Source organism: Gopherus evgoodei, chromosome 6 (genome assembly GCF_007399415.2).
Source record: "Gopherus evgoodei ecotype Sinaloan lineage chromosome 6, rGopEvg1_v1.p, whole genome shotgun sequence".
Lineage (NCBI taxonomy): Eukaryota > Metazoa > Chordata > Testudines > Testudinidae > Gopherus > Gopherus evgoodei.
The window spans coordinates 121,526,961-121,549,600 of record NC_044327.1 but is presented as its reverse complement, the minus strand read 5'-3'; the positions used below and the strand labels follow the sequence as shown (position 1 = coordinate 121,549,600).

Here is a 22,640-nt window from a genome sequence, read left to right as displayed (position 1 = left end):
CAAACAATATGCATTTTAATATGGCTAAATGTAAACCTACATCTCTTGTTATAGACCCAGGCCAGTTGGGTACAACAAAGTAGTAGAAGGCCACTGAACAGTTTTCTGTTTCTGACTGACCAGAGCAGCGGCTACTCCAGGCTAATGAGAACATCTAACTCCAATTAACCTGCAAAGAGTCAGGTGAGGCCATTAAGGTAAGGTGAACACCCGACTCTAATTAAGGCCCTTTTGTATTATAAAAGGGTTCACTCTAGTCAGGCTGGGGAAAGCCAGGGAGTCAGAGGAGAGGAAGTGTGGTTGAAGGGCTGGTTAATGAAGACACCCTCAAGCCATCGGTAAGAGAGCCCTAAGGTAAGGATGAAGAAGAGAGAAGCGGGAGAGCTGTGGGGAAGTGGCCCAGGGAAATGTAGCAACTCTGGCAGTGAAAGGTCGGCTGCCGACAGCTGCTGCCACTAGGATCCCTGGGCTGGAACCTGGGGTTGCGGGCTGGCCCGGATTCCCCCCAATCTGCCACTACAGAAACACCTCCTGGGAGGAGAAGACAGGCCCCTGTCAGGACAGGAGGCTAAACTGTTCTGAAAAAAGTCCCGAGGGACAACAGAGACGGTGGGAGTTCTCTCACCAACCTCCTTGCTGGCTTATGATGAAAAGGGCTCAGCAGACTGTAACCCTGGCCCTAGAGAGAGAAGGGCTACATGGAGGGTCGAGTGAGCCACTGAGGCTAGCATAAACCACCTAGAAGCGTGGGACCGACGGGGACAAGGTCGGAGCTCTGCCACACTCTACAAACAAAGAGGGTAGGCCATACTTACAGAATGCAGGACTCTATGGTGGGAAACAGTGACTCTGAACATTGAACTCCCAGTGTGAAGCTGTGGCCCAAAGAGATAACATGATCCTTAGATACATAAATGGGAATTTCAAGTAGGAGTAGAGAGGTTATTTTACCTCTGTATTTGGCACTCGTGAGACCACTGCTGGAATCCTGTGTCCATTTCTGGTGCCAACAATTCAAGAAGGATGTTGATAAATTGGAGTGAGTTCAGAGAAGAGCCATGAGAAGGATTAAAGGATTAAAAAATATGCCATATACTTGTAGACTAAAGGAGCTCAATCTATTTCAGTTAACAAAGAGAAGATTAAGGAGTGACTTGATTACAGTCTATAAGTAACTAGATGTGGAACAATTATTTAATAATGGGTTCTTTAATCTAGTAGAGAAAGGTATAATACAACCCAACAGCTGGACGTTGAAGCTAGACAAATTCAAACTAAAAATACAGTGTAAATTTGACAGTGAGGGTAAATTAACCATTGGAACAATTTACCAAGAGTCACTGTGGATTTTTTATCACTGACAGTTTTTAAATAAAGATTGGATATTTTTCTAAAATATATTCTCTAGGAATTATTTTGGGGAAGTTCCATGGCTTCTGCTACACAGGAGCTCAGACTAGATGATCACAGTGGTCCCTTCTGGCCTAAGAATTTACAAATAATTTAGTGCAAAACTGGGTAACCATCACAGGAGAGGGGGTCTAAATTGCTAGATTTTGCATACCTTAAACAGACATTGCCAAGTTAAAAAAAAATCACAAATATCTGATATTGTTTTATGTTCTGCAACTTCCAATAATAACAAGTCATTTTATTTCATAATTACAGTAGAAAAGCTTATTAAGTGCAGCCACTAAAAGGTCTAAAATTCAAGGACTCAAACATTTAGGAGTAAGTGAATACTAAACAATGCTATTCATTCATTAACATTATGTAACTAAATACTATCATTTTGGTAAATCAAACCCTGAAAAGCTTAAATTAAGTAGGGACCTTGACAAGTAAAAATGGAAGAAACTATACAGGAAAATATTTCTGGAAAGAAGCCGACAGAGCTTCAATGGAAAGAACAGAGCTAAACAATAGATTTTAAATATGACTCTTGAGTAAACACTATGCCAGGAAGATTACTTTCTTTTTTATAATTTTGTATATATTAGGCATATACTGCACAATGATGAGAAGCCTTTTCTCCTTCAGCAAAAAATGACTCAACTTCTACTGCTAGCATAATAAAGGATACAATTAAGGAACTCTAATGCAATATACAGTCACTGTGTAACTACTGCTAGACAGTATATCGACAGACTACTGTCTAGACCAGTGGTGGGCAATCTGCAGTCCATCAGGGTAATCCACTGGCAGGCTGCGAGACAGTTTGTTTACACTGACCCTCTGCAGGTATGGCTGCCCCCAGCTCCCAGTGACGTGGTTCGCTGTTCCCGGCCAACTGGAGCTGCACGAAGCGGTGCGGGCCTTAGGAACGTGTTGGCCACTGCTTCCCACAGATCCCATTGGCCAGAAATGGCAAACCACGGCCACTGGGATCTGTGGGCGGCCGTGCCTATGGATGGTCAATGTAAACAAACTGTCTCGTTTATTATCCTGGTGGGCTCAGGCTGCCCATCACTGGTCTAGACATTAACAACTATATCTTACTAGCTGGATGGCTAACTGGTTTAGTTTCACCTCTAAAACACTACTAAAGTTACTTGATGGTAGCACAGAAGACTGTTTTCTTAGTTCTATTTCTCATTATTCAATCTATTCATTTAATGATAGGCAGCTCACCTTTGCAAGAAATGCTTATTGCCAATTGTGATGCAGTTCTTCTTTAGATGCTGAGAATATCACAAGTAAAGTCTGTTCTACCTTAATATAGCTCTATAACCAAACTTTTGTTAGGTACAGCTGCTGCCTATAGGCTGTACCCATGTAAACATATAAGACTTTACATGGTGCCAAAACATTACACTCTCTTAGTTACAGTTTTTATATTGTCCAGACTGAGTGACTGAAAGTCTCATATGTTGGCAGTTTGGTAGACAGATTAACTCCTCATTTGTTCAGGTCACAAAAACCACCACCTCAATTGATACAACTGTTGGCAATCTCAGCTAACAGATCAAGTGATTGTTTAAAGAGATCACAGCTGAGAGAACACCACAGAAATTTATTCCTAAAGGACAAAGACAGGACAGGAGATATGGTGGCATGGTAGGGTGAAATAATCTATATTATAGAGCATTAATTTTGCTTCAGCAGTTAAATAAAACTGAAATTAAATCACACATGCTGAAGATAAAGCTTGTCTAATTCTCAAGTACAGTCATTTTTTATCAACAGCAACGTCATTAAATCCTGAATAAAATATGTAGCTTTCTATGTTGTTTCACCTTGTTTAAAAGATAACTAATAATATTTCTGTTCAGAGACCTTTCTTCATCTAGACTTTACAGATGCCAAGACATACAAGACAAATATGTAGATTTGACTTCTAACACACTATTTGTTTTAAGGAATTAAATGAAATAAGGGAACCATTTAACATCCACCCATATATAAGAGACCAAGATTACAGGATCCTTTGGTTCTCAGTTGGGGGAACTGAAATGAAGGACTATTAATAAAGTACTTTCAGCTTTGACTATAATCAACTGTAATAACAAGATAGAAGTTACAAAAAATTCTTTTTGTTGAAACCACTTTTGTAATACTGCTTTTTAATAACCCTCATAATGGCCGAATTAGAAGGACCTCAACTGAAGTCATTCATCCCACATAAAACAAACTTTGCTTTTTCTTCTTAGCTTTGTTTTACAAGCTACATTATTTCCAGATGATGCTTGAGGGGCCTAAGGGTTTCAAGAATTAGATGCTTAAATAGACAGCTGCTTTCTATTTACCATATAAATCAAGGATAAATCAAAGAAGAATCTAAATAGTGGACTTCATTTACCACCATTATAGAGCACAAGCTGAGAAAGAAAAAGAATTGAAAGAAACATCTCATCAAGCAATTACAAAGTTTTATTTAGATTATTAACAAAGGAGGAGGAAATGCAGTGACATTTGTAGAATCCTGGGCTTCCAAATAACATTAGCGCTGCACAGCAGGTAAGAAATAATTCACTAGACGGGGAATTGGCCAGGAAAAATTCAGCTTTGATCAGCAGTTCTCACAAATCCATCAGGCTTTGCTACTGGGCTCAAAATGCAGGGCTACTTTGCTCATATCGTTTAAACTTTCCTTATTGACTATAAAAGTAGATCAATTCTAACCCTTAACTAATGCAGAAACGTCACATTTTGGACTGTACTTTGGAGGATGGATCATGAGAGCATTTTGTATTTTCAAAGATGGGGTCATATGACCCCTATATGAAAGATGCGTTGCAAAGGAACTTTCTTGCACAGTTCATATGATTTGGTCACATGACCTTCAATATACAGCACCAGAGTGCTCTAAAACACTAGGAATTTCTTGAGACTGACTTTAAAATGTATCCAAGAAATAAATGTTTAGTAAAAGTATGTATTGACCAACTGTGTAGCTACTCTATAGATCTTGTGGGATGAAAAAAAATAAAAATTTGTACTTGTACAGCACCTTTCATCTGAGGGATTTCCAAATGCTATATAAATAAGCCAGAGGTTTAATTGCTAAAGGGTACTTCAGGCCACTGACAAGCTTTTAATTGCCTTTGAAATTATATTTAGGTGACATCCCCAAAGATGGGACAATTTAGAACTCCAGCACCTAATTGATATGTGTATGAGGATGTATTTCTAGGGTTCACTTTGGAAAACATCCACTTATTTTCTACCTCCCAAATATAAATGTCAAATTTTAAACTCAACTGAGTTACAGAAGTTTCCCCATGTGGCCAGTTACCAATTTACCTTGGCTGTTTGTGGATAACCAAGCCATATAGAAGATCAGTGGCTTAAATTTTCAGTGCTGGTAGTTGGCTAGTGTGAAAATAAAGGGGCAGATTTTCAAAAGAATTCAGCAGCCAGGTACCTCTGAGTGCTGAGAACTTCTGGAAGTCTGACACCAATTATGGGTGTTGGGTACTTCCAGAAGTCTGCTCCAAAAGGCCTTCAACTTGCCACTCAACATCTAAGGCCAAATACTAATAAGCAGCAAGTAAAGCACCTGCTGCCATAAGGCCCCTATCCCAGTTTTGCATATAACTGCTGTTAAAATTAATGTAGACATTGAACAAACCAGCATGACTAAATGTGCACTGACTATGCACAAGTGATGCATGTCAACTTAGTAGAATAAAAAATTATTTTTCAATTTAAATTTTGTTCCTTAGTGAGTTTTTCAACTTCTACCTAAAATCAACTATTTCACAAGACTTGGGGGAGAATTCTAAAGATAAAAAAGATCTTTAATCTTAAAAACTAGATGTAATCCCCCAGGCTTCCAATCACAACCATCTCTTTCCCCTATCTTGGGTTGGGGGTGGGGGGGAGGAAGGAAAGGACAGAATTCCAAGGGTCTCTTCTTAAAATCAGCACCCTTTTCCATGACAGCACAGTTACCACCTTCCAAGCAACGAGATGAGGCCATTACAGCTATAATTCATTGGTTAAGAATGTGTGCAAGCGGTAAAATATTTTGTCCTTCTATACAGATTTTCATTCAAATATCTCAAAGTGCTTTACATACATTAGCTATTTAAACTCCACTACATTTCAGTGAGATGGGTTTGATAGCGAGAGAATGATTGTGCCACTGCCACTGAAACACAGCCAATTCTGGGCTGAAATCAGTCAAAGCAACTCTATTCAAGATTTTAGGACGGGTCATGAAGACTCCTGTAACTGAAAGAGGCCTTTGAATATGTAGAGCTGTAATTGCCCAAAGTTGGAATTTGACAAGGCACTGAGGTTAATTATCCCTACAAAAAACTATCTGAGATGTGTAACGATAAGTGCTCAGGAATGGTTTAAAATGGCACCTCTAGCAGTGTAGTGCCCCCTTAGAGCACACTGGGACATGGGTTCAAAACTGACCCAAAGGAAAGAGTACCATTTATGAAGAGCACCAACCCTTTGAGACCCTTGCAAAGTCTAAAGGACATTTGTTTGTCCATGCTTACGGAACTGAAAGAGCTTTTAGACTTATGTTATATTCTCTTTTAATAAAACACATGATACGTTTCTTTCCTTATGCTAAGAGGTGACTTTCTGTTTTGTTTGTTTAACACCATGTTTTGAGTTACAAATCAGTTGATATGTTAAAGGTTAGAGTTTTACTTCTCAAAAGCACAACAGACATAAATTGGAGAGTATAAAATCACTGGTGTTGTAAGAACTTACTCTGAAATATATCACATCACAGGTAGCAAGACTAAATAGGAAAAAATGGTGATTGTTTACTCAATAACCTTAGCCAGCACTCTGCTTTTGAATAGCAAAATGGTATTGTTTGTGTATTGCATATAAACAACTCTGGCCAGGATATGCGCAGGGCCAGCTCCAGGCACCAGCACGCCAAGAGCGTGCTTGGGGCGGCAAGCCATTTGGGGCGCTCTGCCAGTCGCCATGAGGGCAGCAGGTACGCTGCCTTTGGTGGCATGCCTGCAGAGGGGCCGCTGGTCCCGCAGCTTCGGACCCTCTGCAGGCAAGCCGCAGAAGGCAGCATGCCTGCTGTGCTTGGGGTGGCAAAATACTTGGAGCCAACCCTGGATATGTGAGTCAAGCGATGTTGCTAGTTAAATTAACCATTTTGAGCCCTCAAAATATAACCTGCTAGATAAAAAGTAATAGTTTTAATAGATATTAGCTAGTGTGTTGAGACCACAGCCTATTGTGCTGACCAATATTGTTTCCGTGTATTCCCCTATTAGTCTGCCTGTATTCATCAGTTGTCTCTTGTCTTATACTTAGGATTTGTAGGGCAAGGATTATCTTTTTTTTTTTCTATTTGTACAGTGCCTACCATTGGATTCTGATCCATGACTGGAGCTCCTAGGTTCTAAGATAATAATAATAATAATAATAATAATAATAATAATAATAAAAGATCTTCTAAAAGGTACATAAGCTTTTAAAAGCTTGAAATATGTGAAGATGGAGTTGTACAGTTTGTAATCCCTCAGCGTTTGGTTTCCTGAAACGCTTACTAAAACTCAAGGTAAAATATGGTTATATTTCCATGATCAAACACATAGCAATTTATAAATTAGGAAAAACATTGTTGCATAGATTTATAAAATAAAATGTACCAATGTAAACCAATATAAACCAGTCACATTTGAAAAGAATGTATAAATAATACCATTTAAGACATGGGAGGAAGTTTCTTTGTTGTATAAATTAACAGTATAGTAAACAAGAAGTTTTCTGACAGTCATGTAATCAATTTTCAAATTGTTGTCCCATCTGCAGATATTGGCTTAGACCAGATGAGAAGCCATCCTTAGAAGTGCATGTGTACGCATGTTCAGAAAACACCAGTTTGGTCTACAACTTCAGTCATATATTGGGCACTGCTGTTTCAAATATGTATTAGGGTTTGTTTCAAGAGCAGATCTGCATAATATTTTAGGCCTTTTAAAATATTGGTAGATGCCAAAGTTTTTTTTGTTTTTTTTTTTTAAGTATGGTTTTAACTATATCTCCCAAATGCATCTGATTGCACTGTCTTGAAAATTGCAAGCTGACAGGCTATGGAAGGTTTCTTAGCTTTGAACAGCTGTGGTTTTGTTTTGCCATTTGTAAGTATATTTTTCATTTTCTCACAAAGTTTCAGACATGATGTCATTTTGAGAGGTTCCTATATTTTGGTGTTGGTGGTTGCCTCACTGTCACACACTTTGATAAACTTTTGCAGATTTAGGGATGTTGCTGCTTCTATTTTGAGAAGTTCACTAAAACATTAAATTCAATACTCACGTAATCAGGAAGTGGAGAGTCATCTGAACTGAGGGAACCTCTCAAGGTTTGTGTGGCTTGCTCCAAAACTTTGTTGTGTTTTTTAGACAACAAAGAAAACAAACTGAAAAAGAACACAAAAATCAGAAAATGTTTACTATAATAAGAATTCACAAGCGACCCTCTTCTTCCAGTTAGCTAGACTATTAAATTAAAAGAAACTGTCCATAATATTTCCTTGAATTGGGAGATGTAAAGAAAAGTACAATGCACATCAGTTGCACGGGTAATATATGCTTTAAATCTTCGGTACATGAGAAAGAACTCTGAATTCCATACTACAAAATATGGAGAAAGAAAGTTAAGTTATGTTTAAATATTCAAAAGCCTGGGAAATCAAAGTTAAGACTGTATGTGCAACTTAAATTCTGCTCATGTGTATCCATAACAATTAAGTCTTCAAGCTCACTATCTCAATGCAATATACTTATTTTCCACAACCTTGGGTACATGTAGTATCTTTTACATTTCCCCCTACTTTTTATGTTTCAGTTTGTTAATGTTCTAGTACATTAAAAAACCCTAAGTTAATAAAGATATGTATTTTGCTAATTTAGTCAGGACTCCCGTACTATACGTTTTCTTTTCAAGGAGCAGCAGAGATTTCTGGTGCAATTCAGAGGATGAGGAACTGAATTACATAGGTAATTCCTCTGTGAATTTAGAGGGGCTATGTATGTCTGCATTGTTTTCGATTATTTTTAACTTCTTATATTTTGGGTGGAAATTTCAAAATCATATAAGTTACTTACATCATCATAAAAAGTCCCACTAAGGACATTCCCTTATGCTTCTAAGTCACTGTGGATCTTTTAAAAGTCCTGTGCTTAATCTTTACTAATTAGGGTAAGCACTGTGTATTCCCCAAATAAGTTATTTTGCATGTACTACTCGGTGTACCTAGTACCACAAGATGCTAAACAGATGTATTAAGTCTGAAGAAAAATGTAAATTATGCAGTCCATTACTGTACAGATTCATAGACAAGCCCAGAAAGGACCACTTTGATCATCTAATCTGACCCGCATAATACAGGTCATAAAACTTCCCTGAATTAATTCCTATTTGCATTTGAGCCTATCTTTTAGAAAAACATCCGATCTTGATTTAAAAAGTGCTAGTAATAGAGAATCTAACCCTTGCAAATTACCAGTGGTTAGTTACCCTTACAGTTAAAAAGGGGCACCTTATTTTCAGTCTGAATTTGTATGAGTTCCTTGGCAGTGATTTTACTGGTTCAGGTTAATTACATAGATGAAAGTACTACTTTAGAAGGTATGTATTTTAAAGAGACTGCTCTTTAGTGCCACTGGTATTCCTTTGTTGAGTGTCCTCACTATACCCTTCACTATTTTGTACACCACTTATTCTCTCTCTTCAGGCTAAAGAACGTCAACAATCTGACTTCATATGTAAATCCTGCGTACCTCTAAACTGTTTTTTGCCCTTCAAGACTTTGATGGTCTCTGCTACTGTAAATCATTCTCTAGGTGAGCTGATCAAAGCTGAACACTGTACATAATACAGTATCAAAGTGACACAGTGGCCAAGAATTATGGGGTTTTGTGTGCTTAACCTGATCTATTACATTATCGTAAAAATAATTCACAGGCAGTTGACCGCTTCGTACTCTCACTTCTTGTATGTAGGTCCCTTCACCAGGATATCTATCTGTTAATTTTTCAGATTCTAAAACTTTACCCTATTGCACCCCCCAAAAATTAAATCAAAATTTATTTTCATTAAGGTTAATAGATGATTTAGAAGATGGGTGGTTTGATGGATAAAACACTGGCCTTTCAAGCAGAGTTTAAATCTAGCCTTCAGCTCTCAGTCACATTAAACTGACAGGTTCAGCTTCGTTTTCAGATGTATGGGTATGTTCCTGGACACTGAGTAGAACATGACTATTAATCTCAACATTCTGAACACATTTAATAGTGAATGTAATCTTTATGCTGTATATTTATTATAAACACAAAGACATCATGATACTGTACTGCCTTGTCTAATGTTAACACAGAGATGTGCATGGTGCTTTAAAGACACAGAAAGACAAGTCCCTGCCCTGAGCATCTTACAATCTAAGGGAAGCAAGGCATAAGGAGACAGGATGTAGTCAAGGAAGTGGAAAAGCAAGGAATAGTGTTGCACAACAGAAAGCCAAGAAATCGTCTGTTTAACATACGCACCATATGTTTGATGGAGGGATATGAAGGAGGAAAGTTGCCTGAATGATGCAGATGAGAGGTCATTCCAGGCATACAGGGCAGTTATGTAAGGAAGCATGGCAGTGAATGTAGGAGGATGTAAACTGAAGGTGAAGGCAGAGGGAAGGCCCTGACATCGATAGCAGTAGGAAATAAAAGACTAGGGTTAGTGCTCAGCACTTTCTGACAATCAGAACTCCTGTAAGTTGAGTTGAGTATTTAAAAAATGGAGACCTCCAAAATTGCTAGTCACTTTTGAAAATCTTGGCCTAGAAGAATGCAGGAGCAGAACTGTGTACAGCCTGGAAGTGTTCAGCCTCTGGCCTTGACAAGTGTTATATTGCCCTACTTATACTATACATTTACTAACTCACAAATCATACAATTTATTACTGTCTGGATCCCTGCTTTATGAAGCTCCTCAACCTGTTTATTATAATTTCTAACCTTTCTATGTCTCTCAGACAGTTAGCGTACTACTTTTACCCTCAAATCCATTCACCACTTTTATTTTCAATCTCCCCATATATTATATTTTACACACAGAGACAAAGTACAGACACTTTTGCTTCTCTTCAATGGCTATAACTATTCTGAAAGTGTGACGTGCCACCACCACAAGGTCAGAGAGAAACTCAAAAGACATTTTAAAGTCAACCATGTTTTAGTTCTGGATATGGCTCACAGACAACACTGGTCTCCCTGGTCAATTATAGCCGGTTTGAGGTAAACAAATGTCCATGCAGATTCTTTGAGATCTCTCAGTTGCCTTTGATATCAGTCGGGGCTGGTTTTAGGCCGATTCCCTGGAATCGGGCCCCAAGCTGAAGAGGGCCCCATGCTTGCGCTTAAGGCAGCATTTCAGTGGTGGCGGGGTCCATTCCGGGGGTCTTCTGGTGCCACAGAAGACCCAGAGTGGACCCCCCGCTGCCAAAATCCCGCTGAAGCCCCGGACCACCACGGAGTATTCCAGTCAGGCTCCGCGGGTCATAAAGCCGGCCCTGATACCAGCGACCACAAGGCTGCAGTTCTTGGCAAGGACAGAGTGGCTTGAGTGGCTCCATTCTTTTATCTCTGAAAGAATCCACATGGTAGCACTGCCCCAAAAATCCCTCTTTTGGAGGGTACCACAGGGCTCCTCTGGTTCAACAAGCCTGTTAGACAATCAGAAAATACAGTGACACAATCTGAGGCTGCAGTGCTTTCAATTTGCAGATGACAATAGCTCTATAATTGTGTAATATCATGTCTGTTGAAATATTCTCAGTTGCTTAAACTACTAAGTCCTGGATTTAAAAGGGAGGGGAACGGGAGATAAAGCACTCAGATAGTATGGTAATAGGCATAATATAAGCTAGATTGATTGCAGAGAGCATTTCCAGAGAATCCACCTCAGTTTTCGAATCCGCTTCCTCACACTGGTTCATCAGAACTTGAATTTGTTAAGCTCATATATTCCCCTGCCACTCCCCAGGTTTTTCTGGAATTTTGCACTGAGTGAGTTTTAGCTGGATGGTTGGAGAGTTCGGATTGGTTTGTGTCCTAATTTGTATGTTTTATTTTATAGTTCTTCTACATGCACCCACAGCTCTGGATGGTCATAGTTGTAAAAACCTTTTTTTCTTGGTGCAGTCGACTATATCCAAGAGGTGACATGATTTGCCATAAGTAGAAGACGTCTGCTGTTGTACATTCTTTTATCAGCTCCTGCTGGCTCATTTTCAGAGCATTCATAAGGATTTAGAGCTGACCTAAGATTTCACAAAAATCACCAATATTATTTAGCTATTTATTAGTGAGTATAAAACCAACACCACAAAACAGGGTAAATAAAAGCTAGTGACACCCACTAACACTGAAGTGGTGGTGTTAGAATTGGGGAATGCTTCGTATTCTCTCTTGATAGGCACCAGGGTGCAGCGGCAGAGCCTACTCTGTTCAAATGTCACATTTATATAGCTAGTTTCATAAAATAGTATGCAAGAGGCAGAATATTTCCTGGGTTAATATACTATAGATACAGAATCTTTTTGGGATCTGAGAGACTGAGGTTTAGTGCTTTGAAGAGCAGAGAGAATTCAAAACTTTTCTCTCTGCAAAAGTGTTGATCAGAGGTTGAGTAAGTCTTCTTTGTTCTTTATTTGCTTAAAATAAGAGTTAAAGGGCAGGTCACTTGAGGCCAGGGCAGTAGAGTTTGAACTGATGAGCAGAGTGGCTGAACAGGCATTCTGGGATACCTTCGAATACCTCTGGAGACCAACAACAGTGCTTTTGGCAGCCACACTGGCGGAGCAGTGCTGCATCACCAGCGCTGCAGTCGTTATTCCCCAGGCAGAGGTGGAGTACATGCAGCGCTGTAGCCAGGAAGATACAGCGCTGTATGTGCCTTGCAAGTGTGGACGGTGAGTGAGTTGCAGCGCTGTAAAGCCACCACCAGCGCTGCAACTCTCCAGTGTAGCCAGGCCCTCAGTATCTTTTACACTAACAATATATCCTCACACTAACATCCTGATTATTGTTATCCAAAAACCTCAGCAAAAGGCAAGAGATTTTTGCAATACTCTTCTGAGGGAGTCAAGAGGAATGAATTAGTTTTTCACAGCCACACCTTACCTTTTCTTTTAACATTCAATTCAATGTCCTATCAGTTCCCAACATCTCTTCAGTCTGTGTCATTTCAGGAATAGTGTTAATAGCTTGATTTCTATAACACTTCGCATTCAAATTCCTTATCAGTCATTAATCCTCACAGCTACCTTTATGATAGTTATATATTGTCCTCCCTATGTTACAGATGGAGAAACTGAAGCAGAATAATGAAGTAACATGCCCAAGACCAGAGGGAATCAGGATCAGGGCTGATGTTAGAAATATGGCTTCCTGAGTGCAAGCCCCAGGATGAAACTATCACTGAACCACACCTCTCTCAATTAGTCTGATATACATATAGCAGTAAATAAGATTAAGAAATACTAATCCTTTGTGATAATTATAGGTGGTGATCAATACCTATATAGCATTAAGAATAATTCAATAGATCTGAAGGCAGTGAAAATCTGCATCCCAGAGAAAAGTACAGAAGAAAGCAACCACTTTCCTAGCCTCTGGAATCTCTCATCCTCTTTTCCCCTCAAGTGGATCCATCTGCAGTCTTTTATCAAGATATCTACCTGCTTAGGCCTCCTATCAGCCTCCCAGCAATCTACAACCTTTACAATTGGAAACACTCGGAACAGAGGAGGGGTAGGCAACCTATGGCACACGTGCCTGAAGGCACCACGTGACCTGATTTTCAGCGGCACTCAGGTTCGGGGGCCTCTGCATTTTAAATTTAATTTTAAATGAAGCTTCTTAAACATTTTAAAAATCTTATTTACTTTACATACAACAATAGTTTAGTTATATATTATGGACTTATAGAAAGAGACCTAAAAATGTTAAAAAAGGTTGCTGACCCCTGGAATAGACCCTCAGTCTACAAGACTACTGAAAGTGAATAAGAAAACAAAAATAAGATCTAGGATAATGGAATACACAGCAGCACAGTTCCTTTTCCCTTCCCAAATCCAGATGATGTATTTATACAGCAAATTGCTCATTTGAGGACAGATTTTCAGCTTGTTTAAAGCTTGGCTTTGAAAACTGGTTGTTTACCTGCACTGGGGAATGCAGTGTTACTCCTGCTGCCATTAATACTGCTAATTCAGTAGTGTCGTCAGCACCATCTAGTGCTGTGCAGACAGCATCATTGGTTTAAACTGATCTAGAAGTGTCTGTTTAATCTGCACTTGGACTCACTGCACTCAAGTACCTCGTCTATTTTGAAAGATACAGTTCATTTCATGAAGAGGAAGAAAACAGCTCTGGAAGGAAGAAGGGCTTCCACCACAAGCAGCCTTTCTGGGAAACCCCAATGAGCTGCTTTGGCTGCAAAGGGAATTTAAATACAAAACACAGAATAAGGCAGCAGGGTTTTGGGTAATGTATTTCTTCAACATGTGAGAATGGAAACATGCACAATATTAATCCTGCACAGACATCGAGAACATATGGAAAAATAAATACCCCACCCCACCCCAGAAAATAGAGGAGGATGAGTGAGGAGAGGGAAAGGAACAGCAGAGTTAGAGAGAGAATTCCGTCTTGTCTGATTTTCCTTTTTCTTCATAAAATTTAAAAGCTCAAAGAATTTAGTTAGGAGATTAGCTGCTGAAACCTCCCCTACCAATTTCTACTTTTGAAGCATTGGTGGGTGTGTGATAAAGTGAGCTAACTATTAATTTCACAGAATTCCTGGGATGCGATGAAATTAGGCGAAGGAAAATGTAGGCTGAATATCAGGAATAAATGCTGAATACTTGTCTCAAGGAGTGTGGAACAGGGAAGTGTGGGGGAGCCTCATCACTCTAGACACTTAATAAATTAGAGAATAATAATTTGCACGTTGTGTAGCAGCCTCTCTCTGAGCATCTGACAGCAACTGGTAAAATATTAATTTAGCCTCAGAGCACCACCTAAAGGTTGTATTGTTATTCCCATTTATCTGTGGCAGAGTCACAAAAAGATCTCCTAATTCCCATTCATATGCCTTAATCACATTTCTACTTCTGCCTATTTAAAACTAGACTGGACACAACAACGGAAAAATATATAGTAGGAAAAAATCCTTCTGGTCAGGGTGGATAGACTAAATGAGATGATGATAGTGTAGGGTTTTCCATCATTATAATTAATGTACCCAAGTTCAAAACGGTTAAAGCTCAAATACACAGGGACCTCCTTACCACATCCTTTCATAAGCATTCTTATGGATCAATGTTTTAATGAATCAATGGACCTCCAAAATCACACTAGAGAACAGGAAAACCAACTATAACGTGTAGGAGAAAAAAAAAGCTGAGTTATCACGGGAGACCTCAAAGTTTCATGCTGCCAGTCCTAAAGTGTCCTTAGAATTCCTAAAAATTTTTATGGCAATTTCCTAACTCAAAGTGTTGAATCCAACATGACGGAACTGTATATTAGACCTGATCTTGACAGATCAATTCCTCTTCATAGCAAAACTAAAAATTAGTGGTTGAATAGCTGCAAGTGATCATGACTTGATTATTTTGTTTATGTATAACAAATGTAAAGTCCAAACCAGTAAAATATATATATGGTGCTTTAAAAGGATCAATTTCAAAAGGATTAAAACAATAATGAACCAAATCAGCTGGGATAAATAATTTTAAAAAGACAACTGTCACTGATAATTGGAAACTGTTTAAAAACATTTTACTTGACACCCAATGCCACAATTAAGAAAGAAGGGAAGCAACAACCTGTCTTAGAAGGGACATGAAAACAGCTATTTTTTGTTGATAGCAATGAATATAAATTAGAAGCTAGGAATTACAGAATATTGATAAAGGAAGCAAAAGAACACAAGCAGAAATCAAGAGCTAACAGAGCTAAAGAAAATAAGGAGTTTTTAAAGTATATAAAGAACAAACAAGTCCTAATGATGGTATTGGTTCCACACTAGAAATGGTACAAAAATCAATAATGCAGAAAAGGTAGAAGTGGTCAATAAATATTTCAGTTCTGTATTTGGTAAAAAGAGATGATGTATTTATATCTTATGATGAAACACTTTCCATTACAACAGTAACTAAAGAGAATGTTAAAAAGCAGCTACTAAAGTTAGACACTTAATATAATATACATTTTGGATGTAATATACCTAAGACTTCTGTAAGGTATCTGGCTTGGTTCCACATGACATTTTTATTAAGAAATTAAAGTCACAGAAATTCAACATGCCATACTCTAAATGGATTAAATACTGGCTACAAATATGCCTCAAAATGTAATTGTAAATGGAGAATCATGATCAAGTAGGTATGTTTCTATTGGTCAATCATAGAGATAAATTCTTGGCATTATACCATTTAATATTTTTATCAATGCCCTGGAAACCCCCCCAAAATCATTATTGATAAAATTTGCCGTGGAACAAAGATTGGAAAGTAGCAAATAATGACAAACACAGGTCACTGATATGGAACAATCTTGATCGCTTTGTAAGAGGGATACATGCAAACAATAACCATTTTGATGGTACAACCACTACTAAAATACTGTGTTCAGTTCTAGCATCAGACTTCAAGGAGGATGCCGAAAAACTGAAGAGGGTTCAAAGAAGAGCCACAAGAACGATTAATGGATTGGAAAATGTGCATTATGGTGATAGGCTTCAAGGAGTTCCGTCTATTTAGCTTATCCAAGAGAAAGTTAAGGGGTGACTTGATCACAGCCTATACATATCTATAAAAGGAACAGAAATTTGATAATCTAACAGCTAAACATATACTAACATTCAATGTCTGGAAGCTGAAGGTAGACAGAGTGGAAATAAGGTGCTAATTTTACAAGGAGACTAATTAACCATTGGAACAACTTATCCAGGGTTGTGGTGAATTCTCCATCAATGGAAATGTTTTAGATCAAGACTGGATGTTTTTCTAATAGATATGCCCTAGATCAAACAGGAACTGATTCAGGGAAGTTCTATGGCCTCTGTTTTGCTGGAGATCAGGTTAAATGATGACAATGGTCTCTTCTGGCCTCAAAAAAAAAAAAAAGTATGAATCTAAGGAATGTCCTACAACAAATACTAAATGAAAAGATAGAGAGAGGAAAGGCTGCAGCAAAATTTGCATACATTTTTATTTTGTGGTTTGCCATCAGACATAACCTAAAGAAAGAGGCAGACAAGACAAACAAATCTTTGTGGGAGATGGGTTTTCTTGCATAAAGAAAATCAGTATAATTAAAATGAGTATACTGGCCCATGTCTCAGCAGAACTAAACTCTTGCATTAGCGCCCTCACAGATCAGTGCAACCATATAGAAAGGCAATATTAGCACTGGATCTGTATTGCTATTAGCCATGACCCTATTTGTAATTAAAGCTGCAATGATTAATGAATATATTTAGTTACACAAAACATTTATTTTGATTTGAAAATGTTTAACTGAATATTCAAGCAGGCAGTGACATTAGGACTCCAATCCTGTAGCTGAATGCATGTCAGCAGGACTCCTGCGTGAATAAGGCTGTTGGACTGGGGGCCTGGGGACATAATACTCTAAAGTTCCCTGCCTCCTCTGATGGTCAGAGGAGAAGTCAAAAATGACACTGAAGTTTAGAGCCTGGGTGATGGGGGAAGATGGTTGTGTTAGCAACAACAGAAAAGAGAGGAAGAAGAGAAGGTTTCGGAGAGAAGAGGAGCAACTCAGAGTTCCCCAAATTGAGTTTAAACAGGTGCTAGGATGTCCAGGAAGAGGTGAGAGGTTGAAAGGAAGGGGTAAGGTCAGAGGAGGAAAGGTAAACTGAGAGTTGCTGGAACAGAGAAGACAGACGAAACTATGAGAGAGAGAAGAGAAGGGGACCAAGGACAGAACTTCTCCTTCCCAAACAAACACTCCCTCCCCGCCCCTCCCCCCGCCAATTTTCAAGGACAGTGGTTAACTTTAATTTATCAGACCAATTAAAAATATTTAGTAAAATCTCTGAGTATGGGAATACTCAAGAACTCTAGCATTGTTTAGAATTGTTTATGGGGCAGGGTGGGGCGGGGGGGGAAGAGATAGCTCAGTGGTTTGAGCATTGGCCTGCTAAACCCAGGGTTGTGAGTTCAAACCTTGAGGGGGCCATTTAAGGAACTGGGGTAAAAATCTGTCTGGAGATTGGTCCTGCTTTGAGCAGGGGGTTGACTAGATGACCTTCTGAGGTCCCTTCCAACCCTTAATCTATGATGACCCAGCGGTCTCATGTAATCCCCTTTTCAGGAAGTACATGATGATAAACTGAGCAGCAGCTAAACACAAAACAAAACACAGCCTAGTGGGCCAGAAATTGGATGAACATGGTGTGACTCTGTATGGAATTTGGGGGATACTTTAGGATATTATGAATATTGTAAAATAGCAATGAGTTGTGCCAGATATGCTGTGTAAGGTATTTGCAAAAATGTTATAATTTGCCAAGTATGGTAATCTTGTATATGTGTGTGTATAGTAAGTTATATGTATGGTATGTCTGTAGTTCCAAATTTGTGCTGTGCATCTGGGTGACACCCCCAGACAGACTGGCATCAGCACTGCCTTGCCTGCTTGATGGCCCATCACGAAACAGCAACTGTACAATGAACCCATTGGAAAGGCCAGGGGCTACACTTTATGACTGAGCAAGGCATGCAAGGGCCTGCCTATGGATAGAACTCTAAGGTCTTGGCTACACTGGAGAGTTGCAGCGCTGGTGGTGGCTTTACAGCGCTTGCAACTTACTGTCCACACTTGCAAGGCACATACAGCGTTGTATCTCCCTGGCTACAGCGCTGCATGTACTCCACCTCTGCCTGGGGAATAACGACTGCAGCGCTGGTGATGCAGCGCTGCTCCGCCAGTGTGGCCACCAAAAGCGCTTTTATTGGTCTCCAGAGGTATTTGGAGTTATCCCAGAATGCCTGCTCAGCCACTGTGCTCACCAGGTTGAACTCTACTGCCCTGGCCTCAGGTGACCCGCCCTTTACATGCCCCAGGAATTTTAAAAATCCCCTTCCTGTTTGCTCAGCCAGGTGTGCAGAGCAATCAGTGAATCTTTCCAGGTGACCATGACTTCACGTGCCAAACGAGCCCCAGTATGGAGCAATGCTGAGTTGCTGGACCTCATCAGTGTTTGGGGGGGAGGAAGCTGTGCAGTCACAGCTGCGTTCCAGCTGTAGGAATTACGATACCTATGGGCAGATCTCAAGGGCCATGCTGGAAAGGGGCCATGACCAGGACGCGGTGCAGTGCAGGGTTAAAGTGAAGGAGCTGCAGAGTGCCTATTGCAAAGCCCGCGAGGGAAACCGCCGCTCCGGCGCTGCCCCCAAGACCTGCCACCTGATACTTGGGGGTGACCCTACTGCCAATCTGAGGACCACGATGGACACTTCAGAGCGGGGGGGGGAGGAGGAAACCGAGAGTGAGGGTACTGGGGTAGGGGGAGACACCCTGGAGTCATGCAGCCAAGAGCTCTTCTCAAGCCAGGAGGAAGGTAGCCAGTCGCAGCAGCCAGTACTTGGTGAAGGACAAGCAGAGGAGCGGGTTCCCAGTAAGCGGCTTTTACTTTCAGGATGGAAATGTTTCGGGAGAGGAGGGAGGGTTAGGGCTGCATGCATGCATGCCTAGATGTGGAACAGCCCATTGATGTGGTCTATCACGTTGCGGTAATCGGCCTCGATAATCTCTTCAAAAGTTTCAGCCAGAGCGTCAGCAATGCACTTGAGCAAGTTTATAGGGAGAGCCACTGTGGTCCTTGTCTCAATCAGGCGAATGCGTCCACGCCACTGTGCCGCGAGGGGTGGGGGGACCATTGCTGCACACAGGCAAGCGGCACAGGAGCCAGGGAGGAATCCGCATTGCTGTAGAAGACCCTCCCGCTCTTCCCAGGTGACCCGCTGCAGTGAGATATTTTCCAGGATAAACTCCTGTGGAAAATGTTGGGAGAGTGTTCAGTGTAGGTGCCCCCTGCAGCTGTTTACTTTCCCCAACGCACAGAAACCCCTGCACAGCCTTGAAGCAATCAGTCCCCCTTACTCACCACTTCGGAGCTCCTGTGGGTTATGTGCGCTCTCTTTGGTATGGGAAAATTATGCGATAGTGAAGACTGTAAGCTCCTTCACTGTGTGGGAATAACTGTCTGAGATATAAACAATGCTGCCTCTGTTCACTGTTGCCTTTTTTGCCTTTCCACAAGTGACCTTGATTTCTCAGCTGCCTGTGTTATCAACAGCTCAAAGACTCCAAAACCTCCGGAAGAAGCTGCGAAAAAGCAAAGACGACCTGCTGCAAGCAGTTACGGATCACTCTGCTAGAGAGAATAAAAAACTGCAGGACTGGAGGGAAAAGGAAATCAGGATCCGCCAGAGAAACACAGCGGCCAGGAAGAAAAGCACAAAGCAGCTGATAAGCATCCTGGCGTGCCAAGTGGACTCTATCCAGGCGCTTGTAGCCATGCAGGCAGAGCACTACCATGCCGCACACCCCCGCCCCCGCCGTCCCAAAGCTCTTTCCCTTGTGCTCCAATGTCAGCTCCAAACCCCCTTCCCCAGCTCCAGGTTCTTACCTCCACCAGCTGCCTCCAACACCTGTATGTTCACCAACCAGCCCTGAGAACTACGACCCTTACCCTCTGCACTCAACCCCTATCACCATGCAGTATAGGCATCCTGAAGTGCAGCAGTCATTGCACAGCACTCCAGACAGGACATATTCAAACCTGTGACTGTACAGTTCCCCACCACATCTGCCTGCCCTTTTAGGTTCCCAAAATGTTGTGTGTCTGTCAATAAAGTTATTTTCTTTTCAATAAATGAATTCTTGGCTTTGAAAACAGTCTTTATTATTGCAGAAAGTCAAAGATACCTTAGCCCAGGAAAGAAACAGGCACTGCAAATCAGCTTAGGAAAAACAGATTCCTGCTAACATTGTAACCACTGCACTTCACTCCCGTGCAAGGCACCAAACATTACTGTTGGTTTTCAGCCTCAAATTCCTCCCTCAAGGCATCCTTAATCCTTGAAGCCCTGTGTTGGGCCTCTCCAGTAGCCCTGCTCTCTGGCTGTGCAAATTCAGCCTCCAGGCATTGAACCTCGGAGGTCCATGCCTGACTGAATGTTTCACCCTTCCCTTCACAAATATTAGGGAAGGTACAGCACGTGGATATAACCGCAGGGATGCTGCTTTCCCCCAAGTCTAATCTCCCATACAGAGATCTCCAGAGACCTTTTAAACGGCCAAAAGCACACTCCACAGTCATTCGGCACCGGCTCAGCCTGTAGTTGAACCAGTCCTTGCTCCTGTCAAGCTTCCCTGTATACAGTTTCATGAGCCAAGGCATTAACGGGTAAGCAGGGTCTTCAAGGATCACAATGGGCATTTCAACGTCCCCTACTGTGATCTTCTGGTCTGGGGAAAAAGTCCCTGCCTGCATCTTCTGGAACAGGCCAGTGTTCCGAAAGATACGTGCATTATGCACCTTTCCAGGCCAGCCTGTGTTAATGTCAATGAAATGCCCACGGTGATCCACAAGCGCCTGGAGAACCACAGAGAAATACCCCTTCCGATTAACGTACTTGGATGCTAGGTGGGGTGGTGACAGAATAGGAATATGCGTCCCATCTATCACCCCTCCACAGTTAGGGAAACCCATTTGTGCAAAGCCATCCACAATGTCCTGCACGTTCCCCAGAGTCACAGTTCTTCTTAGCAGGATGCGATTAATGGCCGTGCAAACTTGCATTAAACGATTCCAACGGTCGACTTTCCCACTCCAAACTGGTTCCCGACCGATCAGTAGCTGTCTGGAGTTGCCAGCTTCCAGACTGCAATAGCCACCCGCTTCTCCATCAGCAGGGCAGATCTCAATCTCGTGTCCTTGCGCCGCAGGGTGGGGGCGAGTTCCTCACACAGTTCCATAAAAGTGGCTTTTCTCACCCGAAAGTTCTGCAGCCACTGCTCATCATCCCAGACTTCCATGACGATGTGATCCCACCACTCAGTGCTTGTTTCCCGAGCCCAAAAGCGGCGTTCCATGGTGCTGAGCATTTCCGTGAATGCCACAAGCAATGTCATGTCGTATGTGTCAGGCAACTCGCTATCATCGTCGGACTCCTCACCACTTTGGAACTTAAGGACTAGCTCAACTGCCAAACATGATGTGCTGGCGACACTCGTTAGCATATTCCTCAGCAGTTTGGGCTCCATTTCCCACAGAAATTGCGCTGCATAGAAACCACTGGGAGAGTCACAATGGCGCCAAACGTGGACGGAAAAACAGAGACTGCTGGGATGTGAAGCGATGCATCACGGGGCATTAGGACAGGAAGCAGAATGACCCGCACTCTTCCGTCCCCTTCCTACAACCCACGGTGCCAAAATGCTCTGTGGGATAGCTGCTCATAATGCACCACTCCCAACACCGCTGCAAATGCTGCAAATGTGGCCACACTGCAGCGTTGGTAGCTGTCAGTGTGGCCACATTCCAGCGCTTTCCCTTCGCAGCTGTACGAAGACAGCTGTAACTCCCAGCACTGCACACCTGCAAGTGTAGCGAAGCCCTAAGGCTTCCAGGCCATGTGCTGGGCACCTTGTATTTGGAACAAAGAAAATAGAAACTGTATGGCAAAAGACTATAAAAGGCAGCTGCATCTTCTTCATTATGTCTTCATCATTCCTGCTTCTTACCTCTGGAATAACCTTTCTATAAACGAAGCTCTAGTCTGAGCAAAGGACTTCCATCCAAGCTGTGGAGTCTTCCAGAGGGACTTTCAAGCCAGCAAACTCACCAATACTGCTAAGAACCTGATATAAGGACTTTGAAGTCTCTGTATATATGTGACTGCTTTACCATTTAACCTCCTCTTCTTGTTCTTTCTTTTTTCTTTATAATGAACCTTTCATTTTAGAGACTAAAGGATTGGCTGGCAGCGTGGTATTTTGGGTAAGAGCCAAACCTATACTGACCTGGTAATGTGGCTGACCCTTTGAGGTCAGAAGAACATTTTGTATAGTGAGCAGAGTTTTTTAAATAACTCCTCACTGTACTGG

General features: G+C 41.2%; 1 protein-coding gene across 4 annotated transcripts in view; it reads right to left on the bottom strand.

The window, feature by feature from the left end:
* Nucleotides 1-22,640, bottom strand: part of DYM (dymeclin) — a 349,716-nt gene that overhangs the window by 101,694 nt on the left and 225,382 nt on the right. For all 4 annotated transcript variants that reach the window (XM_030565834.1, XM_030565831.1, XM_030565830.1 and 1 more), the window contains one exon: nucleotides 7,753-7,855. In XM_030565834.1, coding sequence (XP_030421694.1) covers nucleotides 7,753-7,855 — 103 coding nt within the window. The remainder of the gene's footprint in view (nucleotides 1-7,752; nucleotides 7,856-22,640) is intronic.